The 26,354-nt window shown below is 44.7% G+C and overlaps 1 protein-coding gene across 1 annotated transcript in view; it reads left to right on the forward strand.

Moving 5' to 3' along the window:
* LOC133110951 (amyloid-beta A4 precursor protein-binding family A member 2-like) overlaps positions 1 to 26,354 on the forward strand; it is a 68,858-nt gene that overhangs the window by 20,265 nt on the left and 22,239 nt on the right. Inside the window, exons 2-4 of the mRNA XM_061221080.1 lie at positions 20,454 to 22,282; positions 24,488 to 24,568; positions 26,181 to 26,226. Coding sequence (XP_061077064.1) covers positions 20,495 to 22,282; positions 24,488 to 24,568; positions 26,181 to 26,226 — 1,915 coding nt within the window. The 5' untranslated portion in view covers positions 20,454 to 20,494. The remainder of the gene's footprint in view (positions 1 to 20,453; positions 22,283 to 24,487; positions 24,569 to 26,180; positions 26,227 to 26,354) is intronic.

The following is a 26,354-nucleotide window of genomic DNA, read 5'->3' on the forward strand; positions in this document are numbered from 1 at the left end:
AATATTAAGGGTATGAACCTTGGTGGTGCAGAAAATGGCACTCCTCCCAGCAGGAAGGTAAGTTTGAACCTTGACCCCCCGCCCACCCTCTGCGACCCTCACCAGGAATAAGCAGTTTTGAGAAAGGATGTATGGATGAACCATACTTGCAGGTTGCTTTTTATGTAACTCAACTTGTAACAAAGTTGGTTCAAAGCCCCAATGTCACTTTGCCTTTGTCGTGTGCTTGTAAATGGGGGAAAAAAATCTCAAACTAAAGTTCTGCAGCAATGCAGTTTTCTCAAGAGAAGCAGCCGGCACTTAGTTTGTTGCAGTGCTGGTTTATGGTGTTGCTTGCAGCGATGTTGTTAGCCAGATGGAAAACTGCGGTTGTGCCCTGAAATGGGAGATGAAGGTGATTATGCCGAGATGTGTTGTTGCATATGTGCTTTCTTTGCAGCAAAATGGCCAAATAAGCTCAAATAGTGTTAAATTGAACACTCACGGTCTGTATTATTACACTCTGTATGGAGTTAAAGATATGCCTTTAAAGGAAGAAATGAATTAAATGATGTAAGAGATTACAGTGAATGCTAATGTGTAGAAGCAAACCGTCGTTAACAGGCAGCAATGCTTTTGAGCGTTTAAAAATAAAAAGGCACTGTACTGTACATCGTAGGTGCTTGGTGTTTCTGTGGTGCCTTGTCCTCTAATAACCACATTTGTATAAATTGGAGATATAAAAGAAAAGAAATAGTGAATAAATACATTAAAATCACATTATTAAATGTTCTGAATCCAGTTTAGAGGCCTGAGTTTCATGCAAACCCCAAACTCCAATCCATTTGGCAAATGTTGGTGTGATGTACCAACCTGGCCAAGATTGCTTTGTAGTTTATACCTGTTGTTGCATGCAACAGCGCAGTTAATCTTAGTCCATTAAAAAGACATTTGTCACCCTTTTGGCCTGGACAATCCAATTTGTTGTTGCTTGGGTAAATTTTGTGAGGCACTTTGCTCCCTCATAAAGCTGATTGCTTGCTTGTCATAACATGCTTGGTGTCATTGTATTAGGTACCAAAGCTGCCTATCATAAAAGTCCAAATGATGACAATGTAGGAACTCGCCCCACAAAAAGAAAGTAAAGTTTATTGCAATCACACTGACCAGCAGGAAGGTCAGTGAAGCACAAGCTTGCCCCACAGTAACCCTCAGCGCCCTGGTCTTCTCTCCAGCTTTAAATACCTTCAAAGGCCCTGTCATTCACACACATCCCACCTTATCTGGACTAAGAAGTGACAGCCTATCTTTGTGTTTAGGAATGAAATATGCTTTGTTCAACAACACATGCACAGAACAGAAAACAGAAACCCATACATTTCCCCCTGTAATCTCTGGAAATGTAACGTGGATGGATTCCCTGTGCTTATATTAACTTCTGTTTGGTTAGGCATAGTGTTACTCAAGACCAGTGTTACTCAACTCCACATCCTGCAGGCTGTGTGCTACACCTGATTTCACTAATTGACTTATTATCTGAACCAATCAGGTGGTGCTCCACACGGTCAGAGCAAATACCTGCAGACACTGCGGCCTGCAGGACATGGAGTTCAGTAGCAGTAGAACGCTGGTGTTCTATCCCCTGGTAGATATTCCAGCTACCAGCCTAAAATGAACTCTAGCTGAAACTAGATTTTGCTCCTGCTGGATACTATCAGGAATTTGTTAATGGTCTGTTTTCTGTACCAAGCTGGTCCACCTGCTTGACATGGTCTTGCCAGCATGGTTGCCATGTCATCAGTCTTGTTGCCAGTGTGCCATCTTAAAACTGGATTATCTTAAAACCAGCTGGACTATCTTAAAACCAGCTGGACTAGCTTGAAAGCAAGCTTTATTTCCATCAGGGTTGGGTTAGGATGGCAGTGCAGGGGGCAGACCGCTGAACCCAAACCGATGTGCTGCTGGGACCTGTAACCTTTACAGTGACGGACAGCATGAAGGCAGGCTGGAGGGTTTGGGACGGAAAGAGGCAGAGGCCAAGGAGAAAGGAGAGAACAGGGGAGTGGCCCGGAATGCCTGAAACCGCACCAGTGCGAGCATGTCTCATCACTTATTCATAGTCTTTTTTTAATGCTGGAATATTTATACAGTACAGTACCTCTGAGACGGAGCAGCAGAAACCACTTCTGCAGAGAGAGGCCAGGCTGGCTGCTTAGCAGCGGCACAAATCACTTTAACCAGCAGGAACGTAAGACTTTCACCCAGATACAAATACATACCGTCGCTCCAGAGCCCCAGGGCCACACTGCTAATGGTTATGAGGTGTATGGGGTCTTAGTGTGCATGGGGAAGGTTCTGGAGGGCTAGTGTTGTAATATGGGAATAGTTGGTCTGTTTAGAGAACTGAATGTTTCCTGTTGCCAGGGATGTGAAGTTTAAGGTGAAATATTGTCAATCCAGTCCGAATCCAGCAGTTTTAACAATCAACACCCTCGCTTAAACGTAAAAACACATGGGAGAGATTCCTAAAATAATAATCAAGTCTGTCTCTCAAAGGCAATATTCAGACAAATTATCTGACGTTGTCCAATGCAGAATTTGGGATTCTGCTGTCATTTGTATTAAATGTAAGAGCACTATTAGTCCAGTTCTTATGAAGATGCTGGAGTCACTTTACCTGGCTGTACATTTTCCCTAATCCGAATACCTACATGTCTGGAGTCATTGTGCCTTGTTTTTGCCACAGGCACTTTTGAGTGTGCAGTCACGACAAGGAAGGTGGAAATTCTTATTTAAAACTTCCGTCTGTGGGAGGGTTCCTTACTCCACCAAACAACACGTCTGCTGCTGTTATTCTCGGCCCAGGCTGCCACCTCTTCATGGAAATTAAATATGAGTTTAAAGGAAATTACAAAACGGCAGAATGAACAATTAAACTTTCGAGAGTTGTTTTTCTCAGTATAGAAAAAATATATTTATTTGATTGGTTATATTATATTATGACATTTTTATTATTAAATCCGCAGTAACTTCTTTTTATGCATGAACATTATTTAGCAAATTGTAGAAATTAAGTAGATTTTTTTTGTTCTCTTTCTACTGACGAATTGATGATGAACAGATGTAGTCACCTGACCTGCAGCTGTTCTGTGAAATTAAGTTTTTTTCATTCCTGTCGATTAGGTATCCATAATACTGATTTTTTTAAATTATTTTTTGGTTATTTGCATTGCTGTCATCTTCCTGTCAGCTTCGACCAGTCTGCTGCTGACAGGATGTTTTTTGTTTTTTGCAAACTTTTGTACGTGAGATACTCAAACCACCCTGTCTGGCACCAACAATCATTCCATGGTCAAAGTCACTTTGATCACATTTCTTCCCAATTCTGACATTTGGTCTGAAAATCAGCTGAACCTCTTGACCAGCTCTGCATGCTTTATGCATTTAGATTGGCCTCATGATTGGCTGATTAAATATTTTCATTTTCAACAAGCTGGTGTACATTTTTTACCTCATAAAGTGTATATCTCAATAGACCACTTTTCTGATAAAATTGCCGTTGTTTGAGGTTACCTGGAGTGCTAAAACAAAGTGAGGCAGCCATTTATGCAGAAGAACTGTGGCGAGTTCTGGGATATGTTTGGAACCACCTGCCGTAACCATAATGTTCTGCACTGTGAGGAAGTAGCTGGGGGTATTGCCAACGACTTCTTTTCACCCTGCAGAGTCAGTGCTGACTAAAGCTAAGCTTGCATAGACTGGAGCTGAAGGAAAATCTTTCTTGTGTGGCGTTAGCATGCAGACCAATGACAGGATCACTAGATAGGCTGTGATGGAACCTTCCCATAACCTGGGCCGCACAATCCATATGCATTCTTTTAGGTGACCTTTTAATTAATATCCTCTACTGTTTACTATTTTCAATCCATGATATGACCCAAACCAAAAAAAGAAGGGTATTTAGAGTATGTCTTTCCTGCTTGATAATTGTCTGACATGCTACCATTTAGTCATCTTCTCTAGTCTTTCAGGGTGGAGAATATGTTGTTTCAGTTTCTTTATGTCTTTATGCCAACCTGGGCGCCAGAGTTGTCCACCATGGTCTCCAGGACAGAGTTTCTGGATGCCATCCATCCATCGATTATCTTAACCCGCTTATCCTGAACAGGGTCACAGGGTGGCTGGAGCCTATCTCAGCATACATTGGGCAAAAGGCAGGAATACACCCTGGACAGGTTGCCAATCCATCGCAGGGCACACACACCATTCACTCACACACTCATGCGCACAGGCAATTTAGACTCTCCAATCAGCCTAACCTGCATGTCTTTGGACTGTGGGAGGAAACCGGAGTACCCGGAGGAAACCCACACGAACACAGGGAGAACATGCAAACTCCACACGGAGAGGCCCCGGCCGACCAGGATTTGAACCCAGGACCTCCTTGCTGTGAGGCGGCAGTGCTACCCACTGCACCATCCGTGCCGCCCATTTCTGGATGCCTCCTTATTTAAAATAACTCAATGGTACTTCAGATCTTTAACACACTCACCTCAATGAATACAGACACAGGGGCTTTGGGGATAGTTCTGCTGGTCTATCTTGGACAGGGTACAGTACATCAGCACTCAAGTACCAGTCGCCCTGAACAGATGTTTCACGATAATGCATGCTGGGATCTGTGCATATTCATGAGCCATGCAAATATCTTTCAGCACCTAACAATAGCTTTCTTCGGTTTTTACCTAGCTCACACTGCTTTGACAGCCAACCCAAGACTTCACTTTGTTTATCTTTCAAAGATCTAAAATCTCATTTTTGTGGTTCTGAGACATAGATTTTGGATATTGAATCATTACTGTGGTTATGTGAGCAGAATTATCTATGAATCACCTGCTGATAAAAGCTGAATTGGTGTTAAGCAGGCTACCATCAGAACTGCCTACTCGCAAACAGCAACTTCGTTTTCAGGGATAATGCAGTTGGTTTGCTATGCTTTCATCTTTTCACTGTATAAACAATAATACATTTGACACTGAGGCAGCACATTGTGTATTGAGTGGGCTGGTATTTTATAAGGAGTCTGCAGACTTTCTCTCATTTCTATGAGCTAATCTGAGATATTTTAACTCCCATTGATATCAGAAAACTGTTTCCATGAAAAGGCTCTGTAAAATGTTTTTCATCTTACCGAGAGGGGGGAGAAAGTGCGTGGAGCGTTGTAATGGAATGCTTCAAGTAAGATGAGTTAAGAACATCACACACTGAGATGGACTGAATTAAAGCTCCAGAAAACAATTTTAAGGCCACCAGTGAATGTAGTTTTATTTTTTTGGTCATATGAATGGGTAATGTAGGTTACCTGCACTTTTGTGTGGGGAATTTGCTTTTTGTTACACTGGATTTCTTTCTGGCACAAATAAAAAGGTGAAAATTGATTGAGCGCTGAAGAGGATTTGCCGTTGAACTGGAGAGCATGTTTTTGTACCAGTCACAAGTTGGGCATGGTGGTTTGTTATGCCTGTAGAAGGCTGTGTCGGAGCCTGATAGCGATGTCTCTGACACTGGTACCCAGCGCACGCATGAGTCCATTATCTTCCCTACCCAAGCAGGTCCCAGTCACCTGCATGTTCCTGATAGAGTGGGGGAAAAAAACCATGCCCATGAAAAGTGTGTGAGGAATCCATTTTGTTTTCTTCCCGGTTCAGTTTCACCCCAAGTAGGAATTGCAGAAGTGTATTTGAATCTGTGTGTGTGTGTGTATGTGTGCAGACACAGTGTCTGAATATGGACACTAGCAGGAAGTAAGATTATGTTTAAAATGCTGTTAATACAGGCTGCTGTTTAAATGAAAGGCAGTTTATTCTGTAAACGTTTGCCCCAGCAGTACCACACACCTCAAGCTAGAGTCTAAGTGGTAGCTAGCATTGGATTAGCATTAGCATGACTGCCTTTGTCATTTAAGTGGATTGTGTCCTGGGTGAGGATTCCGTATGCTTCAATTAAGCCTGAGAGAGACTTTCCGATCTCAAGCCATTGTGCTTGTGATGGTTCCTCTTAAGCACTCGCCTGCACTGGAAACACTGTCTCTGTGGTCTGTGTGTGTCGTTTTCTTATTCATTCATTCATTATTCCGGTTGAGAAGGTCTCCTGCCGTAGTGAATGCGGTCACGAAAAGGTGTAAGCATGGTTCACTGCAAGATAGCATGAGGAACTCAAGATAATGTAGCAGTTCTGTTCATGTAAGCATGCTCTGTAGACCTGACATTCTGAAGATGCTAAAGACTGGTGGTAAGGCTGAGCATCTTTGCAGAGGTCTTGGGTTGGGGCCAGGGAGCCTGAATAGGGAAGGAGATTGGGTTGAGGAAATGGCAGCAAGCATGGAGTGGCGGTCAGCGATTCCGGTTTAATCCGGCGGTGATTGGGAGCAGAGTGAGAAGTGCACTGCTTCCTCCCATGTTTCTCCGAGAGGAAAATACAGGCCTTCACAGCGATCATGTGCAATTAAAAATGATTGCTGAAATGACATGCTTTTAAGAAGAAAAACAGGAACAGAAATGGATGCATTTGTTCAACAGTCATGGAATAACGAGATGTACTGACCTCCTCCTCTGTTCTCGCACAGTCGAGGATGGGGTTAGGGTAAAATCAGGGTTCTCAAATTCTTGGCCAGTTAAATAGCATGTTAAAGAAAACTGACTCCACATTCCTATGCAAGGGGCCAAGGCAGGGAAATCAATGTTTAAAACGGATAAATAAAGAGTCATTCAAAATACAATGCTGTAGCCATGGAAACGGTTGGCAGTACAGAGGGTTTTTATTTATTTCATTTTCATGTCTTTTACAGAAATGCCTTATTAGTTTACACATTCTTATTTTTAATATACTTTTACACAGTCTCACAGTTCCTGCAAAATGTAGAACAAACATTAGTGTCCTCCCACTCATTTAATTTCTTTTTATCAGAGGGCCTTGCAGCGAGCCAAATCCAAATTAGTTTTTGGTCTTGTAAGAAAGATCTGTTGTGCTCCGTTCTCCATGAATTCGGCTGTAGTCTACAGCAGGAGTGGCACTGAAGCCAGGTACACACTGGTTGATAAGACATCCTCCTAAAATAGCTTTTATCATTCATTATTAACACAGAGAGCGTACCGTGCTGTTGGGTGGCCTTTGGTTCAGTTCAGTGATTGTAATTTCCCCTGTTTTATTTAGTCTGTGGATGGAAAAGGGTGTGTAACATCACCCACAACTGCTTTTGTGTGATTACTGGCAGGAGACTTGGCAAAAAAATCTATGGTATTTTTCTGTTCTTAGTGTCCCATAGTATAGTGCTGTGGTATTGTGCCAAATTAATTGGGAATATATTATCTATATTTTATTGCTGCTCTTATTTTGAACAAATATTTGATTCATATAGTATCAATACTTATATTTATATATTTATTTGAACAATAGTCCGGTATGTAATATTGAGATTTATGAATGTGGAGATCAGGCTATAGGCCAGATGGCAGTATGGGATATGGTCCCTGTGTCCTGGTTACACAAGGCTTTGTTCCCCGAGGGCCACTCGGGCATGACGCAGGTGAGGAGCATCATCAGATCCTCCAGAGCCTGTCACTCTGTCAGGAGCCGTGCTTTAGCCCCACATGGCTCAGTACACACTGCAGCAAGTCACGTACACACACTTACACTGAACCACACTCACACTGAGCCACACACACACACACACACACTTACACTGAACCACACTCACACTGAGCCACACACACACACACACACACACACACACACTTACACTGAACCACACTCACACTGAGCCACACACACACACACACTTACACTGAGCCACACGCACGCATGCACACACACACACTTACACTGAGCCACATACACACACACCCATACTTACACTGAGCCGCACGCACACGCACACACACACACACACACACACACACACTTACACTGTGCCACAAGCACATACACACTTACACTGAGCCACACGCACACACACACACACACACACACACACACACACACACACACACTTACACTGTGCCACAAGCACACACACACTTACACTGAGCCACACGCACGCACACACACACACACACACACACTTACACTGAGCCACACCCACACACACACACACACACTTACACTGAGCCACACACGCACACACACACACTGAGCCACGCACTTTCAGACACACAAATACAGGGATTGAGCCTTATACTACATTAACACACACTTACACAGGTACATTTACACATGCTAACCTTCATGCTGATTCATCTCTTGCCTTCTTCCTTAGGGATAGAGTCAGTCACACTCAATGACCACTTTATTTGGTAAACCTGTACACCAGCTTGTTAATGCAAATATTTAATCAATCATTTGGCAGCAAATGCATAAAAGCATGCACATATAGTCTAGAGGTTCAGCTGTTTTACAGACCAAAGATCAGAATAAGGAAGAAATGTCATCGAAGTGGCAGTAATGCAAATAACCACACATTACAACATTGGTATGCAGAAGAGCATCTCTGAACACACAACGTGTGAAACCTCTTAAGTGGATAGGCTTCAGCAGCAGAAGACCAATAAGTCTAAAAAATAAGTCTAATAAATACGTAATTAAGTGCTCGCTATGTCTATACTGTATGGCGGCTATTGCTGCTGCTTTAGTGAGTGCAGGCCTGAGCACTGCTGTTTATAATAAATCAAATTTGTTGACGCTGTATGTTCCTCCTAGGAGGGTCAGAAAGCATTATTAAGGTATCATTTATATTGATTCCCCACCAAGCTTTCAAATGTCTTGCAGTTTTCTCTTGTGGTGGGGAAAACCCCAGCATTTACACACAGGGGTGATCATTAGGAGAAAGTTATATACCTTGTGTTTTTCCCACAGATCTGTAAGAGATTGTTACTGAAGGTTCCAGAAGGTGTTTGGAGTCTGTGGGTGGGGGACACACCCGGGAGCACAGTTTTTAGAAGTTCTCAGTATTTGTTATTTTCATTACTGTTTCATAAGGAAAAGGCCACATTTTTATTTGCTTTTTACCTGCTCTTTCTTTTCGCCTTCCCTTCCCAGTCTCATCTGTCTTGTGAGTTCGGTCACCGTGTGTTTTATCATAAAAAAAGGAAAAGTAACTTTTTTATTTTTTTTATTTTTTTGGGCCTGTCAGCCCTTTGCATGTGTGTCTGACTGCTACCTCCTGTTCTGCCCAGAGGCTGCTGGGAGTGGAACGATTGGCTGCCTGAGACTGCCAGGAAGGTGGGCATCTGCAGCAACTCTCTCTGCAGCGATGTGTGTGTGTGTGTGTGTGTGGGTCTGTGCATGCATCCACTTGTGTGTATCTATCTGTGTGTCAGTTCATATGCGGTGTGTTAAATTGGCTGAAATGAGGATAAAATAGAATAGGATTATAACATCAGCACTCTTAATCTTGTTAATGCTAACCACACCATGAATATGCTCTTAGTGGCTTACTTCATCTCCATGTGGAGATTTCCAGCTGGTGAGACCTGATTAAATTCCACCATGTAAAATAGCACAGTGCCCCCAAGGAGTAATTCTCAAAGTGAGAAGAGTTGAAAACACAGCAGTTGAATGTGCAGTAGGCTACCATTGAACGGACTTGTAAAAAAGGCTAGCTTTCTTTTCAGAGTGTATGGAGAAATTCAACATTAGGTCTTGTTCTGTGGTCACAAGTTCACGTTTTCCACAGTTTCCAGCCCTCGTGTATGCAAGCTTTACCATCCTGGGTATCAGCCCTGAGCAGTTGTAAACCCTTTCTCTGTACCCCTTAAGGCACTGAAGCTAGCTGGCATGTATCTTTCATACAGCCTTGATAAATATTCTTGAGGCAGAATTGGTCTCTGTGAGATTACCAGGTGTTGCACTGGTAGCCTTTTCACTCATTGAAAGAATGGATGTGCTGACTTTCTGAAAGACCACATCTGTGTAAATCGAAAATTGAAGTTCTGGCAGCACAAACTTATTTCAGAGCGACATTTAATTATTTTGCTTCCTTCAGGGTATTCTTTGTAACTGTCTTGTAATGGATTTTTTCCCCCTCTAGATTTCTCTCAGGCTTTCCATCTTGGATTTATTTAAAAGGTGCAATGGGCTTTGTCTTTTTGGTACTTTGTGGTAAGTTGAGAGAACTGGGTATTCCATTAGTTTCTACACCAACCAATATTGTTAAGGGAGCCCAGTGGTGTAGCGCTCTGTGCTATGTTTACACGGATACAGTATATAGTTCAGACGTGAAAGTGATTTCATCAGTTCAAAACATAAAAACCCTATGTGGTTAAATGCACTTAAATATTGGTGAGTGTCTCAATGTTAATTGAGCCCACGAGGTCTGGCAGAAATTGTAAACACTAAAATAGCAGTAGCAGAGAGGGTAATAGGAAATTAAACAAGTGAGGGATTAGGTATATCTCTGCAATATCCATATCTGCTTCTCGTGGAGCAGTGTTTTGAAAGCACAATGAAAACAAAGAGAATCACACTGTCGAGTGTTGCTGGAGGTTGTCTTCCTTAAGCCCTTAATAAAAACACAATTATATTGATTTAACAGTGTGTGCCAACATGAAGACTGACGGTAATGGGAGTAACAGTACTTTTGCACAATGTAAATTGAGTGCACTAATAAAAGGAAATTCCTAGCAGATGTAAAGGAACAGAAACTGGCAGTATAAGACTAGACTGGGGGCTTGTTTTTAGGCACGGTAGAAGGAGCCTGCCATATTAATTAAAATGCATGTGAGCAGGGGAGTTCATCCCATTTCACTATGCCATTTTGTTGACAGCCATTTGTCAGTAATTCATGAAGATACAGCATGTGTCTTTTTTTAGTCTGCCCCTTATGGAAATCCTACTTTACTCCAACTGTACATCGAAAACTTCCAACTGCTCTCTTGGTTGGCAAATCTGATTGAGTTCTTGGTGCATCTGAAACCTTCCTGTGATCTGAAACAAATTCTGCAAATTCTGCTCAGCCCTACGTGGTCATCATCCCCATCCAAATCGCCCAATTTTCAGCACTCCACTCCAAGCTCACGACTATAAGCATACAACTTGCATGCCTTTATAACTCTGTTGAATCCTTTCCAACAGATGGCACAAACATTCTGCCAACATTTGGTTATGAATTTTATATTTAACACGAGTACTGTAATTCACAGAGACGTATGCACACTTGGCCATGTGTAGGCTTGTGGGTTGAGCAGTTAGACAGTGATCAGTATAGTTCAACAGGATGTAATGTTAAAGTGATCCAAAACACATTTTATACATCTGCCGTTCTACAGCTGTTTCCTATTGAGAATTTTGTTTTGATGTTTAATGTTTTTGACTCATATTAAAAACATCTGTTTAACAAAAATAAAAATATCACGGCACTTGTAATAGCAGTGTCATTGTGCAATGCAATAGCAATAACATTTGTTCTGTGCAGCATTCTACACTATTGTATCGATGATCAATACTGTATGAGCTACAACCAGGGTAACCAGTATACAGTACCTACATGAATACGGTGTGTATCTTTATTTTTGGTTGCTTGGTAACCTCATCGAGGCTACGTTTGCTGGAAGTGTTTGGACGGTGAGGTAAAGCAGAGTGTGGAACAATACTACAGTGACCGGCTGTGCAGAGCCTGTGTAGTGATTCCCTGCCATTTAATTAATATCTTACATGCACACGCACACACATGCACGAATTCACGCACACGCATGCACACACTCTCACAAAACAAATGGATTTTTTTTTTCCTTCCGTATTTTTTTTTCCTCAGGTAGAATCAAGGTCCCCTTATGATTTTGCCCATGTAATGGTTTTTATTTTCCTTTTAAAAACAGGGGGAAAAAAATCATTGAGATTGAGACGTTTTGAGGCTTCTTAAGTGGAATGAATAAATGCAGGGATTCAGATATCAGATTGTACGTAGCGAGCTCAGGCAATGTACGGTTCATAGACTGTCAGGTCATTGTAGAAACATTGCCGCGTCCTTGCGGAACACTCCATTCATTTGTTCAATTTTTGTTTTGTTTTGTAGCTGTCTACATTTGTTGACTTTATTCCAACCTATTAATGATTGTGTACCTGCAGCTGACATGTTGTAAGGTACCAGCCCACTGCTGGAAGACCGAAGTGATTGCGTCGACACGGAGTATCTCCTTTTGCACTATTAATGTCTGGGCTGCTCTTCATTGTGTGCTCATGTATTTTTTATGAAACTATCGTACAGTATGCGGGCATACACTATATTATGTTGTCGCTAGGGGTTGGCTGTATCCGCGGGTCCATAATCTGAAAGTGGAAGGTGTTGGGGGTGCTTAGCGAATTTGATGGATTTTACTGCAACCCTAGCCAATGGCCAGTCAGACATACAGTGCTTTAAATGCATCATAACTCAGTGCATTTATTCTTAGCACGATAGTGAACTACGATTCAGTACTACGCTTCACACCCGTTCTATCAATTAAGAGAATAAATGAAACTAATTTTAGCCGCTAATTCACGGCACTGCCTTTGTGGCTGAGGAGGCTGCAGGGATTCATATTTCCGCTGTCCCGTTGTTTTGTTGTTTCTGCTGTAGTGTACATTTGCTTTATAGCTGAAGATTTAGCAGCAGTATCTCTAGTGGCTGAAGCAAAGGGCAGGAAACCGCTTGCCTCAGCTCGTATAAAATTTGCGTCGGCCCTATAAATCCGCCTGATTGTATATTTACCTGCGTGACAAATCCAGAGAGAAACGCACTGTGAAAGCAAGGCTGCCCAACCCTGTTCCTGGAGACATACCGTCCTGTACTTTTCCAGATTCTACTCGTTAGCAGCTCAACATGATCTCTTGCTGTTGAATTAGGTGCACTATTAGGATTGGAGTGAAAACCTACTGGACACTATATCTCCAGGTTGTGGGTTCAATCCATTACATTACATTAATGGCATTTGGCAGACGCTCTTATCCAGAGCGACATACAGTTGATTTGACTAAGCAGGAGACAATCCTCCCCTGGAGCAATACAGGGTTAAGCTTGCTCAAAGGCCCAACAGCTGTGCGGATATTATTGTGGCTACACTGGCGATCGAACCACCAACCTTGCGTGTCCCAGTCATGTACCTTAACCACTACGCTACAGAAATCCCAGGAAAAACTTTGGATAAAAGCATCTCCTAGGAAGCATATACTGTATACCTGCTAAATGCCAAAGCAAAATATATGTGACCTACCTATTGTTTGTGGCAGGTGGCTGAACACAGAAAGCTTTGTACTAATGGAGGTGGTGAGCACCTTTCAGTTAACCCTCCCGTTTGCGTCTCTTCCTGCACGACCAGGCAGGGTAAGCCGTTTCCCATCACTTGTAGCGATGGCATATCCTTTAATATCTCCTCTGCTATTTGCACATGTTCAAATCAGGCAGATGGATGTGACTGCACAACGGGGAAGCCACTTCTCATCCATGTTGTGAAGATTGAAAGGCTGGGATTCGTTTTTTTCCCCTCACCGTTAATGCCAGGAAGTCAGAACAGAGGCATTTGTCAGCACGACGAGGAAGGCTTTGCAGACTAATTTGAAGCTCCTTCTCATCCCGGACATAAATAAGTCACATTTACCAGGGAGCACTTCACCAGCTGTGTCTAAAATAACTCCAATTAAACGGCCTGCGCGTGGCTCAGCCAGCCGCGAGTGCTTCTAGAGAAACAGAAACTAAGAAGTGCTGCTCATGCTGTCACTTATATGCTCCTCAACTGTATACACCAAAGTTTGGACCCATCGCAAAACTGTTCCATTGCGCTCCACCTACTGTGCGTGTTGTGTAGTGACCGGATTCAGTGGACGGCTGTGTGGGCCAAGGTAATGTAACGAGAACCTACAATAATGGCAGTTACACTCGGAGAAACCATTGCGATATGGTGCCTCTGCAGTACGGGGCCAATGGAGATGTTCTCAGAATAAGGGTGGACACGTGAGAAGGGGCTGATGTTACGCTGTGCCAGGCATCTGGTTGACTCTGTGGCTTCACTGTGTGATCTGTTCTGGGGAGAAGCAGCTGGGTGATGCGGTAGCCTCGCTGAAACGAGAGGCAGACTGGCGCAGGGAGGAGAGAGGAGAGAGGTGTCAGTGTGAGAGCGGGAGCCCAGAGCAGGTGACTGAAGGCTCCTGTTGACGGGTACTCCCTTCATGTGTGAAAATGAGCTCAGCGGGCCAAAAACAGATATTTATTTTCATTCATTTTTCTCTCCGCAAAAGATGCAGATAAGGGCAATAAACCGCTAACTGTCGATGCAATCGGCTACACCATGCAGGCCTCACCATTAAAACAGGGTTTAAAGGTATTTTATTGCTAAAGAAGCCAGCAATGGAAAGAAGAGCTAAATTGGCAAATAATTTGAATACATAGTGTGTATGTATCTGTTTACAGGTAATTGTATGCATTTGTTGGTCCGCTATGGTAATATCTATGTTGTCTCCTTCATTAATTATGTATGTCCATTTGAAAGCAGTTGATTTGATCAGTGCGCTATGTAAATGGTGGCGTTCACATTAAACACGTAATAAACATTACTCATGTGTCTCATTGTACTGTAAGGGCAGAAAAAGGGCTTTGAAAGAAGGTTTAAGACATTTTCTGTTTTAAATTACATTGAATAAATACTCACTGAGCATTTTATTAGGTAGACCTGTACCTGCTTGTTTTTCAGACCCAGTGTGAAAATGGGGAATAAATATGATCTCAGTGACTTTGACCATGGAATGATTGTTGGTGCCAGACAGGTTGGTTTGAATAACTCCAAAATGGCTGATTTCCCACACACAACGGTCTCTAGAGTTTGTCTCCAGTGAGCAGCAGTTCTGCAGGCAAAAATGAGTGAGGTCAGTGGAGAAGGGCCAGTGACAATAATGCAAATAACCACACATTACAACAGTGGTATGCAGAAGAGCATCTCTGAACACACCTTATGTGGATAGGCTACAGCAGTAGAAGACAGATTTAATAAATACACTCTGTGAGCACTTTATTAGGTATATAATTGTTGGAATTGGAATGAGTACAATATTTCCTTGTGTACACTTTGGGCATTGGAGTTATTTTTATTGCTCTATTTATGCTGCTACATAAAGGAAGTATTGCATTGCAAATGTGTTTGGGGAACACTGCTACTTTCCACTTAACCGCCTAATGATGTTTATTTTTGCAGTCACCCTCCATCATTGCTTCGATTCTTCCTTGACCTGCGATTGACTCTTTTTGCTGTGATTGTGTGGTGTTCTCACACGTACCGTCCCGGCAGAGTGGAGCCGGTGTGGATGTGCAGTGATGGGCATAATGGCACAATGCCGGAAGGCACGGTGTGTACTACTGCAAGGCAACAGATACGGGAGGGAAAGGAAAGACGAGTGCATATTTATGAAATCGACAGTTTTGCGGGTGCCTGTATATTAAACGAAAGAACGGTTGGTTCATTCTTTGTCAGTGTTCTCAGATTACAGGAGAGTATTTTCATTTCAATATTACGCTGATCTGGGCCTCCTGCATGGAGTATGTGGCAGTGATTCACTTTCTACACATTTCGTACTACAGTCGAATGAGAGGCTGATGGTGATGATTAGGATGATGCAGTGAGGGGGGGCCAGGCCATAATATTCTCGCCGCATTGTGCTACTAATTCATTGTAAAATCCCAGCGTTCAAACAGTTTGATTTAGTGTTGCCCGCACAATAATTCCAAATTAGTACTATGTAAATGACCAGAATTAATTTGGTAGTCTTTGCCTACCATGTTTATCATTAATTCATATCGGTATGAAAATGTCTAAAATGAGATTTTTTTTTAAATATTTTTTTTTGGGATTCTTTCTCTCACCAAGCACTCATTAGCCATTCCACAGAGGTGAGACCACGCAGTAAATCTATAAGGTTTATTGCAATTCCAGCCTTTCAGCTGAAATCATGCACCACGGTCCTGCGGTGAAATATGTCTGGCTGCTTGTTTCTCGGGTCTGATGAATAGATCTTTATGCTGGGAAATGGGCTGCGATAGGGGGACATATTTTACAGCGGCACATAAATTATACGCAATTTCAGTTTTTCAATTTATAAGCTGTATTATATTTTCTTGAAGTGTTCCACTGTATTTCCACAACCCACAATCAATCATTTAAGAAACTTTGTGTGTGTGTGTGAGTTGAATTGAAGAAGGCGGTCCTTAAACACAGGATTGAAAGATTGTGTATGGGGGAATGGTCAGGGATCCTCATGGTGTTCCAGCTCTGCCTGCCTCTGTTGGGTGTGAACAGCTGAAAATATCTCCCAGCCTTGGACCTGGGACATCACTAGTTTTTCCACTCTCACAACTGCAATCCCAGAATTTTAACAAGCTGTGCATTTTACTTAATTGGGTGCTTTTCATGTTTAGAGGGATTATTTACCCTCTTGAGCCACATTGTGTCAAATTAATGATTTTGTAGATAATGAGAAATTCAAAAACAAACAAATGCTAATGAGCCAAACCTGCATTGTATTTAAGATAATGAGTTTAAGGAAAAAATAAGGATAAAACTTAAACACAGGTGTTCAACAACCTCATTAGGACCCTATTTATTCGCCTCTTTAATTTGAAACCTCCTTTTATGTAATTGTTTGCAATATAGCACAATAAGCACAATGTGAATGAAGTGGTTTAAACACAAAAAGCACCCAATTAATAAAAATTCACATTGTCAAAAGTCTGGGATTGCAGTAGTCTTTGGAACATAAACCAGCATACACAGAGATTACCCAGGACTATGATTGGGAACCTCTGGCCGATATTATACAGTCATAAGCAGAACTGAGCAAAAGTCAATTTCATTAATATTCAAATTTGGAAGTACTGTCTAAATGAGAACAGTTGCTGATAATTAATTTGGGTTTTTTTCCAGTTGCTTGCTTGTGTGACTTGCTAATTGTTTTTATATTCAGTACTTCATTCATTATTCCAAAAGCCTTACTTTCATTATGCACCTCACAATCTGCCCAGATACCTGCAAGTAACATGTATTATCCTAGTGTTTGCCATACTTGTCAGAACAACTTCTAATTATTGCTTTTATTAAATAAAGCCTGATCGTAACACATAATTGTAAATAATATGTTCCATATGTTCATTCAGTACTTTTAAGAAAAGTAATTTTAAGGAAAAAGCTGTATTATTTGGTTGTTTGCTGTGAGAAAGGAGAGTGCAGGTCTTCCAGCACATTTTACCTGATGTTATTTGATAACCACAATATTGTGAGCTGCTCTTTTTCGCTAAACTAAATTACCACTCTGTTCTCCACCTTGCCTCACCGGGACCATTGGTATGACAGCGCTCCGCTGCCTGCCTGTAAATTCTGAGACAAAAAAGGAAAGAAACAGAAACGTCTGGCTGTATCCCACAATGCTGTGCCAGTCCTCAGCCCCATATACAGTGTGCCTCCTCAAAGCCATATTATTTCATAATCGAGCACAGCCATTTTAAATGCAGCATAATCCCATAGCCATTAACCTTGACACGGCCTGATATTTCATACAGATTTTATCAGATACGGTTTGACTTTATTACACTTGAACTGAACTGGGAGGATGGAGTCTGTATGTGTCTGTATGCGAGGAGGTCGTCATTTGCATGATAATGTATTCAAAACTCCAGATATAAAAACTCACCTTTGTGGTGTATTCATGATGCAAATGCTCATTAGAGTCGCCAGCCCTAACGGAGCAAAGGAACAGCAGTGTTCCCCTGGGTCTGTGCTATTGGAGAGTGATTTATCGGCAGCAAGGTGTCCATTCTGAGAGAGATTCAGAGGCAGTGTGCATTTACAGCGTGGGGTTGGGGGGGTGGGGGTAAACGCCATGGTTACTCAAGGGAGGCGGTTACCCTTGGTTACCAGCAATTCTGTGTAGGAACTAGGCGTGGCTCCTGCCGCCGCTGTAAAGGGGGTTTGAAGAGGAGTGCGGGGCTGGCTGAAGAGGTCAGGCCGGGTTCACAAAGGGAACCCTTCACAAAGGAAAAGCCTGGCTTTCTCAAACTGCACCCAGGATAGAGGATGCAGGTAGGAGATGAAGAGTAAGGTTAATATAACAAACCCAGAGAGCTGAAAGGGTGTGGGTGAGCGACAGCCATCTGCCCGAGCCAGAAGAACCTCATTAGGTGCAGAAACGTACAGCAGGGCTGGAGGTTATGTAGACTGCATTCTGACACCTCACTCACCCCCCCCCCCCCCCCCCCCTTCCATTAACTGGAGAGCCAGGTTCCCTGGAGCTCGGTGGGAGCTCACTCAGTCACCCCCCCCCCCCCCCCCTCCTCCCCTCCTTTAATTGGGCTTAGACTGGGCCTCAGCCCTGGCGTGGGGTGGCTGATAATATGGACAGAGGAAGAGGAGGCCTCTCGTGTGACCGCGGGTGTTCTTTGCCACAGAAATAATTATGAATGGGGTATATAAATTAAGCACGGGGGGGGAGGAGGACAAAAGCAACAACGGAAGCCTCCTGGTGGAGGCTGGCAGCGCAGCTGCGCTCGGGGACTGCCGGAGACGGCGCCAGGGAACAGCGAGTGAAACGCGTGACGTGCTCTGCTGATGTGTACAGCTGTTTCCCGCTGTTCCTCCCTGACCTGACTGTCTGTCGCCCGCGTCGCGGCTCTGGGGGGAACGCGGCCGGCGTGCTCGCGCGTGTCCGCTCGTTATCCGCTCCCCACGGGCTCCTTCCTCCATGGCTTTCCATGGAAGATCCCGCCTGCTGATCTGAGTTTGGGCGATCACCGAGAGGCCCTCCCATCGGTTGTGCTTCTTCAATCATCTTCATGACACGGCAGACTCCCATGTGTGTACGGAGTCCCACATTGAAGACGGGGTTCAGAGCTGTTCATGTGACCCCTTTCTGAGACTGAAGTATGAGGGTGGCAGAAGAATCCGTTCCGCTGCCTGCAGACCTGTTTCTCGGCTCTACTCCTGCATCGATTGCTTCACATTTAAAGGAGCAGGTGGTTGGTCACAATTTCTTGGTCTTTATACGCAGTTTGCACAAGAGGGCATTGAAGAAACACAATGAAAGTATTAAATATTTCCTCGCAGTGCGCACATATCCAGGTTCTGCTGCTGGCTTACAGCCAAGATGTGCCTTTTAAGGAATATTAGACTATTACTGGATATATTAATTTAGCTAGCTAGCTAGTTTGCTTGTATAAGGTGACATTATCGATAAGGTTAACTAGCTAGTTTGCTTTCATAAGGACATGTAAGTTGTGCTATTATTTTAACTTTGATCGCTAGCTAGCAAAAATTATTGTAGGATAAGTCTGCATCCTTACCTTAGCTATCGATCATAGTTAGATATACTCAGTTTGCTAGGTTGTGAAAATTCAGATGATGGTAACAAACAACAGTGTGTGGAAAATGGGGGCATGGTCTGTCAATAATAGCTAGCAGTTCTCATTACCACGCCCAGACACTTTTATAGTGGGAGATTTAAGCTTAGTAAAACAAGTTTTAAAATGCATTCAAATGACTGAGTAATAAAAAAATCATGCACATTTGTTTTATTGTTGCCTAAAGACAACTGACAAGTGTCACATTCAACCACAATGTTACTGCTTTAAGCATTGTAGCAGAGCCTTGTTCAGCGAACGTGAGAATGTTGGCCTTTGATTTTATGTTGGCGCACTTTGACAGGAAGAGTGAAACCTCTGTAATACTGTGCTGTAAATCATACTGAAACATTGCACTGCAGTATAATATGTTTGAGGCTTCTGTCACAAAGCATTTGATGGCAGCACTATGAGTAAGTAAAGTTCGAGGCCAGCCTCAAGCAGAAATGAGTCTTTCAGTGGTTATGTGATCCTGGGCCAAAGGAGACTCCCACTGGCAGCCAGTGTCTGATGCCCGCTGTGCCACGTCACTGAGAACCTAAAGGATATACCAGGTCCAGTAGCAAACATTTGTGTCAAATTAGAAGCAGCCACCAGAAGGAAAAGGGAGACAACCCCACAGACGAGTTTGCAAGATATTTGCCTGCATCTGTGAAATGTGTCTGCCCAAGTATTTGTTGGCTTGCTGGATGTGCCAAAATGGCGATTTTATTCAAGCAAAGACGCCACCTGTTAACAACAGCTCTTCTTGTGGATTCCTTCCTTAACCTTAATTGCTCTCTTGATTTTTCAGTGTTTATTTTTTAATTAGAAAGGCTGGCTTATGAAATTTACTGTATGTGCTCCCTGCCCAGCGTGGCTCTAATTTCCTTTTCGGGCATTTGCGGTGTGGATCGCACTGTCGCGTTGTCTCGCTCGGTCTAAAACGACTCTCCGAGGCGAAGTAGTAGACCAGGGAAGCGTCCTTCCTGTTGTTTGCCAGGCGCTGTGTTCCCGGCTCCTGTGTTTGCGCTGTCCTGATGATTGTAATTAATTAGCACTGCGGTAACGGCCTCCTTTGTTCACTGTGCAGGGCTGTAGGAGTGGAGATGCACGGCGTGTGAGCAGCCAGCAATGGCTAACCGAAAGCGGTCGGGGACCTGCAGCGGCATGGCCGACCCCCTCCCTCGGCCCTGCCCCGCCCCGTTCCCCGCGGACGAGACCGAGAAGGGGTCCCAGGGCGAGGAAGCCCCCCAACGGCCCTACTGCGGCTCCCAAGACCCTGTCTCCAAGGACAACCGGCCGACAACGCCCAGCACCCCCCATCGCGCCCAAGCAGACTGCCGCACCCACCCAGACAGTGTGGACGGGGACTCCAGCTCTGACTACGTCAACAACACGTCGGACGAGGAGGAAGACTTTGACGAAGGTCTGCCCGAGGAGGACGAGGGTGTGACTTACTACATCCGCTATTGTCCCGAGGATGACAGTTACCTGGAGGGAGGGGAGTACGACCCCGCCCGTCCCCAACCGGCCCCCGACACCGACCAATCCCAGGAGGCGGTGGAGGAGTGGGTGGAGCCAGAGGGGCGGAATGAAGAGGCCACGGATGAGCGGCAGTTTCAGGGGAGCACCGAACCTCTCCCTGACCAGCCCCCCACCTCACTGAGGGTCCCCAAACTGGGTAGTGAGGAGGTGGAAGGGGAGCAGTGTGAGGGGTACTGCCCTAACGAGGTGGAAGAGGAGCAGTGTGAGGCGTACTGTCCTAATGAGGTGGAAGAGGAGGAGTGTGACGCGTACTGTCCTAACGAGGTGGAAGAGGAGGAGTGTGAGGGGTACTGTCCTAATGAGGTGGAAGAGGAGGAGTGTGAGGCGTACTGTCCTAACGAGGTGGAAGAGGAGGAATGTGAGGCGTACTGTCCTAATGAGAGGGAAGAGGAGGAATGTGAGGTGTACTGTCCTAATGAGAGGGAAGAGGAGGAGTGTGAGGGGTACTGTCCTAACGAGAGGGAAGAGGAGGAGTGTGAGGGGTACTGTCCTAACGAGAGGGAAGGGGAGGAGTGTGAGGGGTACTGTCCTAACGAGAGGGAAGGGGAGGAGTGTGAGGGGTACTGTCCTAACGAGAGGGAAGGGGAGGAGTGTGAGGCGTACTGCCCTAATGACAGGGAAGGGGAAGCGTGTGAGGGCTACTGCCCTAATGAGGTGGAAGGGGAGGAGTGTGAGGGCTACTGCCCTAATGAGGTGGAAGGGGAGGAGTGTGAGGGCTACTGCCCTAACGAGGTGGAAGGGGAGGAGTGTGAGGGCTACTGCCCTAACGAGGTGGAAGGGGAGGAGTGTGAGGGCTACTGTCCTAACGACAGGGAAGGGGAAGAGTGTGAGGGGTACTGCCCTAACAAGGTTGAAGGGGAGGAGTGTGAGGGCTACTGTCCTAACCAGAGGGAAGAGGAGTGTGAGGCGTACTGTCCTAACGACAGGGAAAGGGAGGAGCCAGATCGAGGTGATTACACTGGGGACTATTATGCCCCAGAGCACACTGGGAACTCTGTGCCTGTTTCACCCTGCCGGGGTCGCCGGGGCAGGGAGGGGGCCGAGCGGGGTGGCCTGGGCGTGGCGGAGGGCGGGGAGGACGCTGAGGAGGACATTGATCAGATCGTGGCCGAAATTAAGATGAGCATGAGCATGGGCAGTCTGAGCAGCGGCACGGACCAGAGCCCAGAGGAGCTGCAGCTGGACGCCCCGCCCAAAGACCACCCCGAGCCCCCCACCAAGCCCGAACCCGCCCCTTACACCCCGCACCGGCACGAGGGCCGCCCCAAATCTCTCAACATCCCCCCTGCTCGGCACACCAACCCTGAGCTGCAGAGAGGGGTGAAGGCACGTTCCTACTCTCCGGAGGAGAGACCCCCATCGGCACAGGAACAGGTGAGGGGTTCCAGGGAGACAAAAGGCGGGCGTGGTCAAGATAAACCGGGGAAGGTCCGCAAATTACGCACCAGTGTCATTTTCAAACAGGTATTCAAAAATGTCATTCTGGTTGTTGAAAAAAAAAGTACAATTTTAAAACACTTAATTGCATAAAAATTTAATTTGAACAGTAATTAAAATGTTGCTTTCACTGTCACTCTTCACCTTTGCTGAATCACAGCGGTAATGCTTCTCAGTGCGTCTGAGGATGGCAGCCCGCAGTAAAAGTGATTGCATTGACCGTGCCGTCTCGTCAGTGGCTTCCCACCTCCATTAAACGCTCATACGAGTCTCGGTAATGCACTCGTCTGTGCAGCGGCTCGGACAGTGGGCACGAGGCCAGGGTCATTTCAAATTCTGCGACGGTCCTCATCCTTCCGAACAGATTTAAAAAAAAGATTAACGACGGGGGGAGACGTTTATGGGTCTGGCGGAAGACGGGTTATTGCATTTCGCACCCCCCGCCCATCGCCCTGTCTCGGATCCCATCGGCCCTGTTTGTGTATTCCGTGCGCGTAGTCTGCCCGCTCCCCCTCCCTCCCCTCTCCGCGCGGCTCAGTCTCGGTCCGAGCGTAGCGCTCCCCCGTTGGTGCCGCCCGTTCGTCCGCCGCGCTGCGTCTCTGTCCCGTCGAGAGGGGCGGCGTGACACGGGAGCGCCGTGCGTTTCCCAGGTTCTCCAGAAATTCAATCCCGCTAATGAAACTGATTTGGCCAATTAAGGGCTAATTGACAGGGTGGACCGGACAGCGAATCCGTAGCCGCCGGTTAGGGGGTCAGACGATAAACGGCCTGTGTACCGTGAATGTAAAAGGGATTGTGAATATTGATGTGTGAGTACAGGGAGAAGGGCCCGCATGCATTATCGCGTGACGGATTAAAATGGCTTCATTCTCCTTTGAGGTTCTCTTAAAATGCCTGTTTTATGCCAATGACACCAAAAAAATAAAAAAAGAAGGAATTTGATCAAGAACGTAGCGGTATAAAATGGCACTCAGTCATGAGGACTTCTGGGAAGATTGATGGCAGATGAAGACCCTCTAGGGGCTGGAGAGCTGAACGATGAATAATTTATGAGGATGAAGATCTATCAGGGTTTCTTGTTGCCTGCAGCCTCACCTTAGGCTCCTAGGGTTATGTGGGAGATATTAGTATTCCGCTGATTCGAAACAGAACACCCCTAACTCTGCCCCCAACTCTGCTCGATCGTAATCTCCGCAGCTACAAACAAAGACCTGCTTTTCAGCCATGTCTCCATGTGGAATGCGAGTGGAAACCCAATCTTGAGATCTCAGATTGTTCTGGTACAAGCACACACACACACACACACACGCACACACATACACACACACCACCATGTTCCACAGGCTGCAGTGCACTAGAAACACTAGCTGTGGTGCATGGAGTCTGGTCTTTAGGAGCTCTTTGTGGGTTTAATATGGAATATAATGCAGTTTTATGGGAGCTTAGCATATTAGCAAGACTCCATGGAATCTTTAGAGGAGAAACTGCCCCATCCTGCAGTTTCCACAATATCCTGTCTGTACTCAACCCATTTTACATTTACATTACCTCGAGAATCAGCCCATGAAAATCTGGCTGTGTCTCAATCAAAATGTTGCCAATTCAAGAAAGAAGCTTTCACACACCAGAAATGCAACATAAAGCTTGCTTAAAATTTAATGTATTTTATTTCCACGTGGGGATTGCAAACAGTCTGCATTTATTTTCAAATGGGAGTAAAACACAGACCTTTCATCAGTGTGTGTAAAAAATAGTGACTGGAAACCAACCTAGTTCTTATAGCCTTAACCAGCATGATTTCTATCCCATCGCCCATCACCGCTTGATGGGTTACTAATTCCAAACAGGGCGGGTGCCTTAATAGGTAGAACTAGGGCTGTGCAGATCTTATTGTGGCTACACCGGGATTAGAACCACCAACCTTGTGGGTCCCAGTCCTTTACCTTAACCACTACGCTACAGGCCGCCACATACATCTACTGTAAAATATATCTGTGATTCACCAGTGTGGTAATTTTCCAACACAGTTCTCTTACTTATTTTTGATTAACCGCTGTTTCATGACCTGGTGAGTGTCCAAACCCCTGTCTACCCCAGTGCTTTCCCGAAGCTCTAATGTCCGTGCCGTCTCATCCGAAGCAGGTGCCTAACAGCGTGGATCAGCCCCGGAAACAGCAGCGGTCTGATCTCAATGGGCCAGTGGAGAATAATAATGCCACAGAGGTGAGCTATTTGTGTGTGTGTGTGTGTGTGTGTGTGTGTGTGTTTGTGTGTGTGTGTGTGTGTTTGTGTGTGTGTGTGTGTGTGTGTGTGTGTGTGTGTGCGCGCGCGCGCATGGGGCACATTTCTGTGCTCCAGGAATGGACAGCTCGGTAGCATTTGTGGAGAGATATGTCTCCTTACAGTCCCATTTTTCAGGCAACTGTGTAAGTCCCAGACCACATGTCCTTTAATATAAATAACCTTCTATGTAAAGACCCTCAGCCCATGCACACTCACTATGTGTGTTTTGCAAGTGTGCCATGTACATCTCCATTCAGAAACAGCCTGACCCATAAGCTGTGTTCTCACAGCTGTGTGTGTGATCCAGCAGTAACTGCCTCCACCACGATTCCCGCCCCGTCTCTCTGTTTGGAAACAAAAGAACAGCGTCTCTGACCGTGCTCGAATGTCTCCTGGACAGAACCAGCCGATTAGATGGTAAAAGGGATTTTGGACAAAGAACATTTTGAAATGGACGTATCTGCCCACGCGGCCCTGCTGAGTAACACAAAGTGCTCTAGAACAGTTGGTTTATTTCTTGAAACCCATTTATGCTTAGTTCCTTCTGAAATAGCAGACAGAGCCAAGCGTAATTGTCTGGCTCAGATTTTAAGCCATTATTGCCAAGCATTAGCGCTATTTGCATAGCATATGTGATGAAGGATAGACACAGGTACTTTCAGTGTTCTTAATCAGGCATATAATTACATAATAGGTTTTTGCCCCAGTTTTCCCTCAAATAAAGTTTACTTATTTTGAGTATTTGTCCATGTTAGAATGTTTCACAAAGCAACTTGTATATCAGAGGTCACATGTAATAGCCTATCAGGCCTCCTCGGCCCGGTGAGAATCCAAACCCAAATCCAACAGGAGACGATCTGTGTTCATTGTAAGTACATGTGAGCATCCTTGATCCTTTGTGTAATGATCGGGACTGCTGGAGCAGGGGAGGAGCCCTTTACAGAGTGTAATCGATAACCGCAAATGTCTTCTCAACGCGGACGTCCTCTTTGGACGGCTTTCATTTTAAGTGATGCCAATTATTCAGACAGCGACTGATCTAATGTCCCTGCATGCATGCAGACACTGCAATTATTCAGAAATGACAGGCCTGTCAACGCAGCGATGAGACCTGTTTGTTTTCATTAGAAATGCACTCACCATATGAATGGCTAGCAGGTATTAGCACACAGTTTAGAGACATTCACCATATGAATGCCTAGCAGGTATTAGCCAACAGTTTAGAGACATTCACCATATGAATGGCTAGCAGGTATTAGCCAACAGTTTAGAAATATGCTCATCATATGAATGGCTCGTAGCTACTTCATTAGCACGTAGTTTTGAGATATAGCCGCCATATGAATGACTAGCAGGTATAAACCCCTGTTTAGAGAATGTTGTTTTCTTGCATGATGCTTATGCCCCTTTGATGCAGTTAATTATTTTGTTCTTCAGATATTCTTTCTTTTTGACTATAAAGCTGAAGTTACTTAGTATTTGAGAGTGTAAAAACTGGAAGTCATTTCACAATGGACCCATGGCTTGATGGCTGAATGCTTGTGTTTTGCAGCAAACGAAGAAGGCTGCCACATTCCCAGTTTTGTCGATGGTGAGTTGTGGCTTTCTCATAATTTCTTTTAGATGTGTCAAATGTGCATTTCGGGATGCCCTCAGGACACAGAACACATTTTTCTATCCTTCGTGAGCAAAAATCGACTCATGTATTTATGCTCTAAAATAATTG

The sequence above is a fragment of the Conger conger genome, chromosome 15 (genome assembly GCF_963514075.1).
Source record: "Conger conger chromosome 15, fConCon1.1, whole genome shotgun sequence".
Taxonomy (NCBI): Eukaryota; Metazoa; Chordata; class Actinopteri; order Anguilliformes; family Congridae; genus Conger; species Conger conger.